A 15,669-nucleotide genomic window follows, 5' to 3' on the forward strand; every position below is an offset into this window, starting at 1 on the left:
ATAAAACCGTGCGTAAGATCCTTACTAAAAGTGTACATTTGCCCAAAAGCCAAAAATATCGTATGCCTTGTGAATGCTGATAAGTATGTTAAGGGCCCTGGCAGTTGTTGTTTCGTGACGCCGAAATCATGATGACTGGTGGGGAAAAAGCAAAACAACTCTCAGAAACTCAGGAATTGCTGACTAGACAGGCATTAGGGCACTCAGGGACAGCTTCGATATGTACCAGACCTACAGGTATATGATAGGATTTAACTTGAACTATATTATATCCAAACATCTCTTAGTGATAAAGTTGATGATTATAATATTTATATAAAACACTTAGCTGTAAACAGCCGGTTGCAAGGACGCGTATGGACGGGGTTGGCATGGTTCCGGCGCATTGCCTTCCAGCTTTGGGTAATTTGAATCGTCATTTTAGCCAGTCATTGTCATGGTCCTTGAAGTCTGAAGTGTAAATGTAAGTCCCGAAGTGCAAATCTCTGCTGCTACTATTTATGCAATATTACTGTTTACCATTACAACTCCTTAATTATGTAAATACACCATCTATAAAAATTCCTTTAACTGTGTAAATACCGTGCATATCAATACTCCTTATATTTCTTTATTTATATTTCTACTCACGACATTTATACACTTTGTGCAGCTGTAACACAGAATTTCCCTTCGGGGATCAATAAAGTATTTCTGATTCTGATTTTCTTTTTCTCCTGTTTCTTCCATTTGTTGTTAGTCCTCTTGCAGAGCCAGCAGCGCATCATGCAGCATTATGCACGTGGGGGGGGTCATCGCAGTATTTTTGTTTACAACAATTTGTGATTGTTAACATCTTGCCAAAAGCACAGCATCAACTCTATCCCCCACTCAGAAATATGAAAACGAAAGTGTAAGAGGCAAACACACCAGTCTTCATGCAGATTTTGTCACCAACAGTAATTAAGTTTGGACTGATAACGAGGACATTAAGTGTAACAATTGAGACCTCAACGGTACTTCAGACTTTGACATTTGATTATATATGCACAGACTTTTAATTATTTACACTGTGTTCTGCCTTTATCTAATGCTAGGGTATTTGATGCTATCATGTATTCCATGGAGTCAGCCATCTCATCCTCCTGCGCTCCGTAGCTGACAATGTGATGGTGAGATAGCACCGATTTAAATATTAAGAACAAATTTTGATTTAAGATTTGAGTTGGATTTTACAAGGTGTATGGAACAATAACCACTCAATATAAGCGCAAATAACACTGCGCGGTTTTATCTTCATGATAACGTGGATGATATGGAGAGAAAAAAAAACGTACTTGAAAATATTACGAGGAATCATTATTCCCACATGTACTTTCTGCAGTCTGACATCAGTTCACCTACTCACCATCTGCATCGCCAGTTCCCATTGTCTCCAAACTGTGCGTACGCATGGGTCAGAGTTTGCGTGGAGGACCGCACATTCTCCCGTCAAGTTTTTTTTTTTTTTTTTTATAAATCACAACCTTAACGAGGGAAGTGATGTACGCATATTTTTTTAGCCCCATTTGGTGCGTATGTCAGGTTTATAAATGAGACCCTTGGGCCTTTTGTCTGCCCCATCATGTCAAAAACACTTTTTTAAATATTTTTGTTGTAGGCAAAGGTTCTTCACTTATCCTTCTTCTTGTGCAGCCAACCTTTCCTGTTAGTCTTTAGATGAGTACTGCGCAGATTATGGGATAATTTAATGACAGGGAGCTTTGGTTGACCTTCTGTTGGTAGTTGGTCTGTTCAGTCACAGCTGCTAGTGCCCGCCTCCACTTCGAGACTCGCCAGTCACCCAGTCAATGATGATAAACGACAAACTCATGATCATGAAGATGAATCCCAGTGCAGCAAAGCATGCAGCCTACAGGAGTGGAAGGAAATAAAAGGATAGCTGTATCAACAATACCATAGACATTTAAATGACCAAGTTAAATATAAAGTGTCCTTGATTTCTGGAGGAACTGAGTTGTACCTGAATCTTGGGTCTGGACAGAAAAGGCTCCTGGTCTTCAGGAATGATACGGACGTAGAAGGTTCCAGGTAGGATGAAGATAAGGCTGGGGGCAGATGTGGCTCCTGAAGATGGAGAAGAACAGAAAGAGGAAGTGAGTTAATGTATTGTTCTACACAGTAAGTGATACACAGTTTACAGATGATATAGTTCTTCCTGTGCAAACATACCGATGAGGCCAAAGATGTCGCGGATTGAGGGCACGAAGATAACCAGGAGGTTGACCACAAAAATTAGACAAAATGCAATGACGATGTGTACCAACCAGTTGAAAGGCTTGGCTGGGAACAAGATCTGGAGCAAGGCCCTCCGGATCTACAGAGGTAAGGAAGGAATGAATGGAGGAAAGAGTGAGAAATATTGGTCTATGGTCTTGTTTTATCATCAAAGGGAAACAGTGTTATAGTAATGCTGTTGTGAAAAGCTATATTTAAGATAAGCTCCCATAGGCGTCAATCCCATCCCAACTAGCTGACATTTTAGGTATTTTCTATCAGCGTTGGGAAATACACTCATTTTATAATTATTTTAATAATTTTATTTTAATAATTTATACTCTTTATTGATGAGGAAATTTGCTGTCTTGTTGAGAGTCAGATGAGAAGGTGGACACCACTCTTGTATCCATCAGTTCAATATGAACCTGGAGCAAGCAGCTGGTTAGCTTAGCACTAGGACAGGGAATGGCTAGCCTGGTTCTGTTCAAAGCCTACCAGTGCCTCTTCAAGGAGAATTTCGGCCAATTTTCACGTTAATCTTCATTGCTATAAATACGTATGTACTTCCGATTAAAAAAAAAACTGACCCAAATTGCTGCAAGCATCCACTGAGCTAAAACAGGAGTTGTCGGGTGTTATTTTGTGCCTCTGGTGCTTAAAAAAATATGGTGTTTTTTGAAAATGCAACCATATAAACCTATTCTGGTACAACCTCAAAATACAATTATGAACCTGAAAATGAGCCTAATAAGGGCGCTTCAACAGACACAGAATGCAATTAAAATGTCTGCAACATGAACGGGGCCCTTACGTAACTCGCTAGCTAGCTCGCCCTGCTAGCTGCTAGCTGCTATTTGACGTTGCAGATTTTAATTGCAAAATTAATTTGTGTCTGTTAAGAGAAACAAAGGCACTCTATAACTTGCCCCAACAACTACTGTTTTAGCTCCGTGGAAGCTCGTACACGTAGCTTCCACGTAATTTTATTGTTGAAATTAAAGCTAGATGAGTTTTGTGCTTAGATGAGTTTTTGTACAGAGCCAGGCTAGCTGTTTCCCCACTCTTTATGCTAAACTAAGCTACGTTAACTGTCTCCAGCTTCATATTGAATGGACAGACATATATAGGAGTGGTTTCAATCTCATCTAACTCTCTGTATGAAAATGAAAAATTTTACGTACCAAAATGTCAAACTATTTCTTTCTTATTATCTAACGGTTAAAGGTTTACGACTACAGCATGTGTTTGCTGCTTACTAATTCCTTGTAAAAAAAAAAGAAGAGGCTCCATACAGTCAACACAGAAAAACAGAAACTGCTGATTTCAGAAGTTACACTCATGACAGACACAGCACCGAAACTTTCTTACTGTTTCAGTATATACAACTTGTGCATCCTTTTAGCGAGAGAGTCTCGCCACAAGTGTTAACTTCCTTGAAGGCAGATCCTCTGTTGAAGTTTAAAACTATTGGATCTGCCAGGAGCCACTCTGGATCTGCCATATCCAATTGCTACCATTTGGTCGTGAGGGACAGTATGTCATACGCATGTGCAACAAGAGGGGAGACCGATAAGGTTTATATTTAGCATTGCCATCGCTAGCGCTAGCCTTAGCAAACTCCTTCACCACTAATGGAGCGAGCTGGAAAGTCAAACTTTTCCCAAACCCCGTGGGTATAGGACCACAACATCATGGCCACCAACAAAACTCAACAAAGATTGGTCTTGCTTGGGCTTTAACTTCTGGATATTTGGCAGCGTTGCAACAATGGACCAAATGGCTTTGCACGCATCTTTCTCCGCTGCCATTATGGAACTACAACTCTTGCGCACAACCTCAACAACATCGTTCTCAGCCACTCCCTCTATTCACTAATTGGACCGCCAAAAATTTGGAGGGAGAAAACCCAACAATATACCGCTAACCTACATAGTACTGAAGGGAAATGAAAATTGAGCGTAAGTATGTAGGAGGGCGGAGCCAGGCTAGCCTCCTTTGGCAGCATCAGTTATTTGGTGTAGGAACTACATTGCCAGTATGAGGCACTTATGATGTGCAGTTTGTAGGTTCAGAATCTACCTAGACAACATTGTTAGTAAGGATTAGGGGAAGGAAAAAGCCAAATGTTATAAATTAGTCTATGGCTCATTGACCAAAGACTTTTTTGTCTCAAAAAAAGAATAAACATTGCATGTGGAGTGCCACATGGATCAATTCTGGGCCCACTACTCTAAGGCTCTGTCACTAGGGGTCATCATTCATAACGTTGATTTTAATTGTTTTACAAATGATATCTTCCACAATGGGTACGCATTGAATTTTACACACATGCATATGTTTATCTCTTTAAAAAATGTTTACTACATTTCATCTTTTAGACATTTACATTTGAGAGACTGGAACCATTTTTCTTGGACTGATGTATGATGTATTTTGACTGATAAGCAAAGTAGCGATTAATTTTAACAAATCAATTATTCAACAAACTGTTTTAGCTTGATATTATTATAATCTCCCCTTTTGTGTTGTATTGATTGTATCTGAATCCACTTTTTTCATGTAAAGTGTGATGAATTTTAATGTGTGCAAAGTGTCAGGAAATCAAAACAAAATTTTTTGTTGATAGATGTTTTACCGGGAAAAGAACCACAGGAACGGTGAGAGTGACGGCCACCAGCACAGCTAGACGCACACAGAGAACCAGGACATCCAGGGTGTCCACTCGACTGTAGGTGTGTAACAGCTCTGACTCCACAGCACCTACCCACAGAGAAGACATATCTCACATGGTCTATTCCCTCACTCACAACACTGGTAAACGCTACGGGTACAAGTGGCTCATTCATTTGAATTTTTTACCATTCACAACTTAAGAAAAGGAGGATCTTTGAATCCCAGGAGTAAAGAGTATCTTACCATAAAAAGTGAGGTAACCAAAAAGAGCCGTTATCAGGTACATGACAAACATTGCAAGGATGGAGATGTTGGCAACTGCCTGCATGCGTTTCTTGGTGGCACTGGGGTAAAGCCAAGCAAAAGAATTACGTTAATTTTACCAAAGCTTTTAGCACAGCTCTCTGTGTGCCTATTAAGGAACCCAAATTTGGATTTAGTGAAATGGATGACGATATTCAGACTTACTCTCGCAGCTCAGTGTAGATTGGTAGCACCTCTGGGTGGCAGACGAAAGCAAACGCCAGAATTGGGATAGTGTACGCTGTCTAAAAGCCAAACATGCCAAAGGTCAATGAGTACCTCACAAAACATGGGCACAATCTAGGGCCAGTTGTTCAAAGGTAAACTAATCGGATTTTGGTTATCGGATGGGATCAAATCTTGAAAATGGGTTGTTCAAAAGGGAAAGAAGGAATCTGACATCAGATTAGATCACGGAATCCAATCCTAGTTTTAATCTGGATCAAACCTTCAGTTTGTGTTGTTCAAAACATGTCAGTAGGATTTGGATAACTTTGATCCAAAAAAAAAAAGAATCATTCTGATCCCAACAGGGGGTAGGATTTCAAGGTGGATTTCAAGGTGGATTTCAAGGTGGATTTCAAGGTGGATTCCAGCACGAAAACTTAGTAAAACTTTAAATTGGTCAAATAATACATTTGTATCATTTAGTGTTTATACTTTTTATATTTTGCACTTGACTTGTTTAACCTTAGTTAAGTTTAGTAAAGCAAAAAATAAAATAAAAAATACAAATGATCTTGTCCTCATGAAACAATCCCCCAAACAGATTTAAATAACAAAGAAAATACAAAATAATAATACATATCTCAATCATCACCGTATATTAATTTCAAGGAAACAATCTAATGCAAATTCCTGGTCCTCCTTAGATGAAGAAGAACCCTGAACATTACTACTACTACTACTTCACTTTTAACTTTTCTTTTTTTTTTAAGACGTTTTCAAAAATGTCCACAATGTATTTGTTAATCTATATTATGGGGCGCCGTTTGTAAAGCGGCTCGTGCTGAAAATAACAGCAACATTTTGTCACATTTAGCTTTAAATAATGTTTAAATAACTGGTATGAAATTTTGAGGGTCACTTTCTTGCACATTTACAACAATATTTGTCAACTTGGAAATATTTTAAATAGTTAAATCCAAATATTAAATGTTACACCTAAATGTTAAATGTTAATCTATATGCTAAATCTAAATCTAAATGTTAAATCTAAATCTAAATGTTAAATCTAAATCTAAATGTTAAATCTAAATCTAAATCTAAATGTTAATCTAAATATTAAATCTAAATCTAAATGTTAAATCTAAATCTAAATCTATATGTTAATCTAAATATTAAATCTAAATCTAAATGTTAAATCTAAATCTAAATCTAAATGTTAAATCTAAATATTACATCTAAATCTAAATGTTAAATCTAATCTAAATGTTAAATCTAAATCTAAATCTAATGTAAATCTAATATTAAATCTAAATCTAAATGTTAAATCTAAATCTAAATGTTAAATCTAAATCTAAATCTAAATGTTAAATCTAAATATTAAAACTAAATCTAAAGTTAAATCTAAATCTAATGTTAAATCTAAATCTAAATCTAAATGTTAAATCTAAATGTTTCGGGTGAAACTAAATATTTAGCTAATATGCAATTAATGTCGGTAACCGAAGTACCAAAATAAAAGCTCGAGGAGGTCAGTGTATGTTTATAGTGTCAAATAACGAATATAAATCCACTCATCGGGAGATATGGACTCTTGAACTTGGATAACCGTGAAAATAACTACCTAAAATAATAAACACAGTTGGGGAAAACTGTATTTGAAGAGTACTTTGAGTTTTTAGTGTCACTTTTATGAATGGTGTGGGAATTATAGCCACTATAGCCAGCCACGGGGGGCTCACTTGACTGGTCTGTCACTTCGCTTGCATTAAGGTCACAAGAGCCTATCCCCGCCGCCCCCGACAAGGCACGGTACTGTTGGCCATGGTCACTCTGCGAAAGTCTAACGAATCACGTTAGCCGAGAACATCGGCAGAGCCGTCCTGGGTGGCTGAACAAAAATTATTCAACAGCGACAGCAACAGCCTCAGGGCACCGCAGGCACCCTCGGTAAGCATGTTTTCCAAATCACGGAGCTAGCAACCCTGTTGTCAAGGCTAACTTAACTAAACTACTAACGGTAGCTAGCCAGTAGAGATTTGTACTACCTTGACAACAAACAATGCTAGCTCCCTGATTTGGAAAACATGCTTCCCCATGTGGCCCGCGGTGGCCTGAGGCTGTCGCTGTTTTCTGTTTAATAGTTGACAGCCACCAGGACGCCTCTGCGATGTTCTCAGGCTAACGCTGATTTCGTTGACATTTCGCAGTGTCTTGTCAGTGCCTTGTCGGGGCGGGCGGGGATACTCTTGCTGACGTTAATGCAACGAACGGACAGACCAGTCAAAGTGAGCCCCCGTGGCTGGCTCTAGTGGCTACACTCTAAGAAATAAATCCGTAAATAACAGAAAAAAAAGTTCTGGCAGCCATTAACCACAATTAAAAAACAAATTAGAAGAAAAATTGCAGCTGAAGTAAAAACTGCCGCATTAATTTGATTTGACGCTTGTTTCAACGCTTCTATTACTTTGGTGCTTTTTTTTTTAACACATTTCAAGGGCGTTTGTTCCACTTTTTTGATGCTTTTTGAGGCTTTTGACGCTCCCTTCCAAACCGCTGGTGAAAGCAAACGGAGCACAGATAAGTTCCTATAATGCAATCTGAATTATAATAAACACAAAAACAACTGTTAATCACTTTTATGGACAATTTTCTTAGAAAACTACAGCTACAACCGTGTAATAACAGAAATTTCAGAGTGTAATTCCCACACCATTCATAAAAGTGACACTAAAAAATCAAAGTACTCTTCAAATACAGTTTTCCCCAACTGTGTTTATATTTTAGGTAGTTATTTTCAGGGTTTATCCAAGTTCAAGAGTCCATATCTCCCGATGAGTGGATTTTATCGTTATTTGACACTATAAACATACACTGACCTCCTCGAGCTTTTATTTGGTACTTCGGTTACCGACATTAATTTGCATATTAGTAAATATTTAGTTTCACTGAAACATTTAGATTTAACATTTAGATTTAGATTTAGATTTAACCATTTAGATTTAGTTTTAACTTTTAGATTTAGATTTAATATTTAGATTAACATTTAGATTTAGATTAGATTTAACATTTAGATTTGTTTTTAACATTTGATTTAGATTAATATTTAGATTACATTAGATTTAGATTTAGATTAACATTTAGATTTAGTTTTAATATTTAGATTAACATTTGATTTAGATTTAGATTTAACATTTAGATTTAGATTTAATATTTAGTTTTAAACATTTAGATTTAGATTTAGATTTAACATTTAGATTTAGATTTACATTTAGATTTAGATTTAACATTTAGATTTAGATTTAGCATATAGATTTAACATTTAACATTTAGGTGTAACATTTAATATTTGGATTTAAACTATTAAATATTTCCAAGTTGACAAATATTGTTGTAAATGTGCAAGAAAGTGACCCTCAAAATTTCATATCAGTTATTTAAACATTATTTAAGCTAAATGTGACAAAGTTGCTGTTATTTCAGCACGAGCCGCTTTACCAACGGCGCCCCATACTATATTAGTTTTTTATTTGTAGTGGCTCAGATGAGGGGTCATAAAAGAATTATGAATGGAAGTGGGAGTTATTTTTGTGTTTTGTCTCAAAATAAAAAACTTAGGGTGACCCCATCTTGGCTCTTCTACCTGTTCTGTACGTAGCTCGTGGCCCACATTCTGATATGTTGTCCTATTTAGAGCAGTGGTAATCCGGATTTGGTAATCTTGAAAACTGTGTATCTGGATCAGGGTGATCCAGTCCAATGTTGCTTTGAAAAACCGGCATAAAAGTAAGACAGATTACCTGATCCTGAGTAGCAAAAAATGGGATTTCCAAATCCGAATAATTTTGATCCAGATTAAATATTTTGAACAACTGGCCCCTAATGCTTGTTTTATACCAGACAGCACTGTTGACATAACCCACTCCTATGCAGGATATGTTGCAGTCAATCTGCCGTGTTGATCAAAATATAAATATACAACAGATGATTTAGGGAACTAGACGCAGGCAATGTGAAATTGTTTTACCTGTGAGTTTGTGGTAAATAGTTTAGCCTCACAGAAGTCGTCTGTCCCATTAGTGGCAGTGTTGTAATGGGCAAAAGGAGTCATGTTATGCTTTTCCTCATCCAGTGGACATGGGATGTTGAATTTCTTGTAGATAACCTGGATAGACAAACCCATTGGTTAATCAAAGATAAACATTTAACAGAGGAACAGCTGGTGTAATTCTGTATAAAGTCTGTATATCTTTGTTGGTTCAACAGTTGAGACTTACCGAAATGAGAAAAAACACCATGCAAGAGAGGGAGAACCCGCTTGTATAGCCCAAGTAACCTGTGTTGCAATGATAATAACATGTTGCAGAATGATTTATGGATTCTGGAAGTACAGCATATGAGTGTAAGCACAAGAGCAAACAGGTAATGGATACATGATGTTACATGAGAGAGTATAGGGAATTAAAAAAGAGAAATAAAATGTGACAAAAGAATTGAAAACATACCGAGTTGTTTCATCATTGCTAGAGGAAGGATGATGACAACGCTAACAATCATGATCAAGTAGTTTCCATTCAAGAACCACTCTCTAAGAGACAGATGTAAAAATAAATAAAATCAGCACATCACAAAACAAAAATGTAAAAATTACACATGAATCGTTGTCAGAATAGCACTTTGACACTCACCCTGTGTTTTCATATTTACCCAGGAAAGATTGAATGACCAACGGGAGTTCAGACTTGACGATGAAGAGGTAGCTAGACATTGCTAAAAGGAAGTGACGGTCAATCTGATTAAATGCACGTTTTCATTTACAGATATCAGACGTAAACATCAAAGGAAGAAAATGGCATAACAATACCTCCAATGTTGTGTATTGTAATGATAATTGCGGCCAGCATTTTTCCCGGGGCACCAAAAGCCCGATTCCCGAGCTGCTCATAAGCCCGGATGCCTGAAAAAAAAACAATATACATATATGAGTGTGATAATTTATGAATGCAGGATTGACTATGTCGCTACCACATATGCTATGTTATGTGTGTTAAGTTTGGCTTACCAACAACCCCAGCGCTTTTCAGTAGAAGATGAATTGAATATGCAGACAGAATTGCAATGGAGATCAAGAGGATTCTGAAACACACAACAGCAAAGAGTAATTTGTAATGTGTAATGTAATTCTTTTTTTATGTATCAACGGTCTCACAAACCTGGACATTATTCTTATTAGAGTTAAAGCTATGCTCATAATCTAAATAAATTTAAACAGAAAGAAAGGGAGAAAGAAAATTATTCTTTATAAAGTTCTTTAGAAACTACAGTGTAACAAGCAATTCTTGTGATTTTTGTCTTTTTTTTCAATGCACACAAGTGAGTTTGGCTTTAAGAGAGTGCCTCTCCAGCCATCCTCCACCTCCCCCCTGCCACATAGCACAGGACTTTTCCAGGCAGGCGTGTCTTGGATGTGATCATTACGGGCTATTTTTAACCACTCAAATCTGATTTAGGGAAGCTGCGTGTGTATGACAGATCAGGCTTCGTATAGGAGCCATTGTGTAGACAGTATTACACCAACAACTCACACAGGTAGACAGACAAAAACACAAGCACAGAGCCCACTCTCATGCCACCACACATCCATGCCCAAGCACTAATAACATGATACACAGACACCCCTGTGGCCTTAATTTTAGCCTTATAAGGACCCTCTGTTGACTATATCCAATCAGTGCCCACCACATGAACTTAATCCTGATTCTAATGTGTTAACCCTAAATTTGAACCCCAAATAATGATAATTTATAATGTATTAATGGAGAACTTTTCAAGCAAGAGGCCTTTTACAGCATCAGGAATCTAAAGACTGAGTACATAGTAAAATAAATAAACTGAGTAACAAACATGCACAAATATAGAAATTAGCTATGTTAAAGCTATCTCAATAGAAAAATATTAGTTTTTAAGAAAAGCCATTAAGAAATAGCCTCTTTTAAGAAAGTGAGGACCAGCCCAAATTAACTAAAATTCTTTCAAAAATCTGCCCTCTGTCAGACAGTCTACAAGTCAAACACATACACACATACATGTCAAACAGCCCTGCTCTGTTCTTTTAACCTCAATGAGTGTCCAAATTTGGCTTGACCATAATACTAAATATGTTTACAGGAAGCTAAAATCACTATACTATGGGACACTATTGTAACAACTTAAAAGACTGCTGTGAGAAAATAGCACGTGCCTACATGAGTAGACACATACACAAACACTGACAAATGCAGCACGGCACAGAGTTTAGCCAAAGTAGGGACCGTGTGTTTGGCTTGCCTACTCACAGAAAAAGAACAATTCCGGTGTTGGACATCGCGAAAGCCAAACCCAGAATTCCACTGCCCATTATGGCGTTACTGAGGTTAAAAATGGACATGCCAAATGAAGTCTTTCCCTCGAACTGCAGGAGGATAACAACACATACAGATCAATTCACAATCAAAAATCACATCAACAGTTTAGTATTTACTGTATCTCATTTAGACACAGCAAATCAAATCTGACTTCTATGTTTTTCATTATATGGCTGAGCAAAAGCACTCACATCTGTGAAGTGGTTTTCTTTCTTGACGCCAGTTTTATGTGGGAGAAACTCCTCATGTTCAGCCAAGGCATCCAGCCCATCAAAACTACAAAGGAATCCAAATCACTGGTTTAAAGGAGCCACAAAAAAAGACACATTTAAAACATTTTAATTCCTTTGAACGTCTAACACCTTTTGCTGTGATATGTTGTCCCTGTACCAGTAATTACTGTTAATTTGTGAGTCTTACCCATCTTCCCTGTTGTGTCCATTCATCTTCTGAAGCTCCATTCTGGTTGTTGGGGCTATGACAGGAGAGATCAACTTTTGCTGGACTAAAAGAATCCTCTTAAAAATGTCACCTGGATGGAGGTAAAGAAAAATACATGGTTCAGTGTATGGTAATCTCCTACAAATTTGGCCATTATTTTTTGCAAAAAGATTTACTTTCAGCTGGGATTGTTTTTACATACCGTGCGTAACATTCATCAACAACACCAACGATTAAAGACGTGAAGAAAACTGCAAGCAGTCTGACTTCAGCATGAATCTTTACCTTTTATTGTGTATGTATGCATCAGTTTACCAAGTTAAGACAAGGTTTCCCAATCTTCCAAAAAGCTGAGGGAGAATTGCGATCTATTTACAGAATACTTTTATGAGACAGCTGGGAAGTGTTGGCTCTGGTCTACAATACAATAAATATAGAGTCATATTACAATGGCGGACTGGCAAATGTCCTTAATATAACCTTAGTCAACATACTAGTTATTTGTACTTGGAACAGAAGAAAGCCACATCACTCAACAAACACTAAATATGGTGAATGTAATACAAACAGAAAATGCTATGCTAGGGCAGACCTATTTATAAAGTCGTGAGATACACGCCACTGAAATTTTGTTCTGCTTGCCAAAGACAAAGAGGGTATTTGGGGAATACACAAATCCTTTAAGACTGCTTTATTTTTGGAGTCCAGCTCCCTACTTCAGATGTGATGATAAAAAAATTACAATATTACTGTGATTGTTCGGAAAAGAGATACTTGGGCTGTAAGTCCATTTAAAGCTTGTTGGACATGAAAGGCTTTCAATAACAAATGTGTAATTTATTGTGGGACAGACAAAGCTGGTATGGACGGGCTCTGGGAATGAGCGTAGGTTTGTGCTGCTGCCACGGGGTCATGGGATACTTCACTTCTCTGTGGGTCAGAGCCCTCAGGATTTTCACATCTGACCCCTAAGGACACACTCACACTACATTGTACCATTCCTTAAGAGTTTCACTCAAACCCAGAATTCTTTTTTATTCCTACGCTTATCAATGAACAAGCTTCTACAGCTTGGTGGTTGATAGCAGTGGGCCACAGAGATGCATAAAGGGTTCCTGTGTAAACCATGCTATTTAGCCTAAATACAGAGTAGCCTTTTCCATTCATACTGTACTTGAGTCAAGTTTGGTTTGAGTGACTTTCTTTAGCCACTTACCTAACGACTTTCCCATGGCTTAACGGCCAAAACAAACAACAGGCAAGTAGAGACCAAAATATTATTATATTAAATATTGTCCTTAACTTTCATAAAAACACAATTTTGATGGATTATTTACCACTTTCTCACTTTGTGAAGTGCTGAGTTTGCAATGAAAAGATCAAAACTCAAGCAACAGTAGTATATAGAGCAACGTTTTTATAAGACCTTGGCTAGTGCACTTCATCAGGGCCACTGCATAAACACATCAATTTAACAATTAAGTTGTTATGTATAGGCCTACTACAAGTGTTGCCTTAGCTTTGTTCTCTGTAGACTTATTTCCCCTCTCCATACCTCGGAATTATTTAAAGTATTTGAAGTTTGGCCGGAAACCTGAAATCTGCTTGTGCAGGTTTTACCAGACACTAGACAAACCTGGTTAACTACAAACTTGTTCAAAGTCAGATATTTCATTGGCCACAATGGCAAGATTACATAGTGGAAACCGTAAGAGTGGAAAAAAATAATAAAAATAACAAAGTGTTCCTGCACTTACCTTTCATCTATGCAACATTTTTCCCTAAACAACCTACCCACATGCCCTTTCCAATTAGAAAATATATTTTAATATGACAAATAATCTATAGTTAATCTTGTCAATTATATGTAAGTTAAACACAGATAGTACTGCAGCCTTACTATCCAGCACTTCATTCCACATGGCTCTTTTCTGACGCAAGACCAGCTCACTATTGACAGTTAGCCCTTCCCCTTCTTCCTTAACATCTTAAAACACATACATTTTCCATCAACTTACCCTGGTGGTCAAGATGGACAAGTAGACAAGATTATTGACCCAATAAATCCATTTGCAAGTCCCCTCAATTTTGAGACAATTAAAATGTTTTGTGTACAGCTTGGTTCTTACGAGTCTCTCCAAAGCTCCTTGGTAGTGAAGAGGGGAGAGAGTGAGATAGATTAGAAGCTGGGAGGAGTAAACTGGAAATGGGAACACCCATACTTAACCCTTTGTTAAACCCGTCATAGGTAGAGCCTGCTGCAGTAAGACTGTGGGGATCAACTCAACAGGTGTCTACTTTGAAAAGGTGTCCACACTAGTGTTTAAACAAAGTAAATGAATAGCCTGTTAGTTTTCAAAGAGAGTCTGCAGTTGAACGCCACAGGTAGTCCTAGGGACCCGTCCAATCAATAGGGCTTCTGGTGTTGACACTGGGGACAAATTACCATGTCATTACATAATATACAAGTGGAAAGTAGTGGTAAAGTCGATGTCAACTGAGGGGGCCTTTGTCAGAGCATGGGCGGATACTCACTGACAGTTTACATCCTGCTGGAAGACACAGTGATGGTAATTAGCTTAGGAGATAAGTGCTTTTTTAAGATTGCCCACATGGTATAGTGCTTAAGAGTGAACACATTGTGCATGCTTACAAGTTAGCATGCGCTTGATCCAAAACAAACAGTAAGACCTGAACTGACAAGCACCAGTGGAAATAAACACAACACATAAAAAGATTCTTTATTTGCTCTTCTATAGTTTCAGCAACTCAGAAGTGTCACAACATTGACAGAAGACATCGCCACACGTCCACATTGTATCAGGACATGCTGTGCAGCATAGCATACTTCCTGAATAAATCAATAACATATGCTTAACCTCTTACTAGTTCAACAGAATTAAATTGTCATCCACTACTTGGGGGACATTTCTGTTGGCTGATAAAGTTTAACTTTACTGAGATAAGAGTTTTGTCTGCACACCCAAGACACACCCACGTTTTCTTTATCTCAGCACAACACAAATCCTTTACTAGATTATGTGTTGTTCTGTTCTCAACGTTTTTACATTGCATCTAGTGGCAGTGTACACAGATGGCAGAATTCTTTTTATATCCCTCTTAAATATTTTTTTTTAGTCTTTTTTAATTTTCAGAAATCTGGACATGAAGTCAAAGAAAAACAAACCACTTCCACATTTTAATAATTGTCATGTTCAGGCCATTTGGGGCAGTTTGTAAACAATATATTAAGATCATGGTCTGTACAGATTGGCTGAATTCATGTAATGAACAGAGCTACATTTGTCAACTTAAATGACCTGCAGTTGAACAAGCAATTTGGGAAAGTCCAGGACAAAGCAACTAACATATACAATTATATATATATTGCATATATAACATGTGTATGTGTAAACTTTAGGAA

At 37.4% G+C, this 15,669-nt stretch overlaps 1 protein-coding gene across 2 annotated transcripts; it reads right to left on the reverse strand.

The window, feature by feature from the left end:
* Positions 1–1,627: 1,627 nt before the first annotated feature.
* slc38a5a (solute carrier family 38 member 5a) lies at positions 1,628–14,605 on the reverse strand. 2 transcript variants are annotated; one of them, XM_032520648.1, is made up of 16 exons: positions 14,264–14,605; positions 12,225–12,336; positions 11,996–12,080; positions 11,736–11,851; positions 10,463–10,536; positions 10,265–10,357; positions 10,089–10,170; positions 9,906–9,988; positions 9,678–9,736; positions 9,428–9,565; positions 5,401–5,480; positions 5,176–5,276; positions 4,895–5,019; positions 2,212–2,356; positions 2,003–2,106; positions 1,628–1,891 (listed from the first exon to the last, which is right to left on the reverse strand). In XM_032520648.1, the coding sequence occupies exons 2-16, from the start codon at positions 12,263–12,265 to the stop codon at positions 1,787–1,789; spliced, it is 1,431 nt and encodes a 476-aa protein (XP_032376539.1). In that variant the 5' UTR covers positions 12,266–12,336; positions 14,264–14,605; the 3' UTR covers positions 1,628–1,786. The 2 variants fall into 2 exon arrangements, with proteins under 2 accessions (XP_032376539.1, XP_032376538.1); XM_032520647.1 differs by lacking the exon at positions 14,264–14,605 and having other exon boundaries at positions 12,167–12,291.
* Between the last annotated feature and the right edge of the window lie 1,064 nt (positions 14,606–15,669).

Source organism: Etheostoma spectabile, chromosome 7 (assembly GCF_008692095.1).
Source record: "Etheostoma spectabile isolate EspeVRDwgs_2016 chromosome 7, UIUC_Espe_1.0, whole genome shotgun sequence".
In the NCBI taxonomy this organism is placed as follows: Eukaryota; Metazoa; Chordata; class Actinopteri; order Perciformes; family Percidae; genus Etheostoma; species Etheostoma spectabile.

Bases quoted from the DNA above. Each gene is read 5' to 3' on its own strand.
- slc38a5a (XM_032520647.1), bottom strand. From the start codon at position 12,246: ATGGACACAACAGGGAAGATGGGTAAGACTCACAAATTAACAGTAATT. The intron at 10,537-11,735 runs GTGAGTAGGCAA...TGTGTGTTTCAG, and splicing joins ACCGGAATTGTTCTTTTTCT to AATCCTCTTGATCTCCATTG. The intron at 5,481-9,427 runs GTAAAACAATTT...TTTGGCTTTTAG, and splicing joins TATTTACCACAAACTCACAG to ACAGCGTACACTATCCCAAT.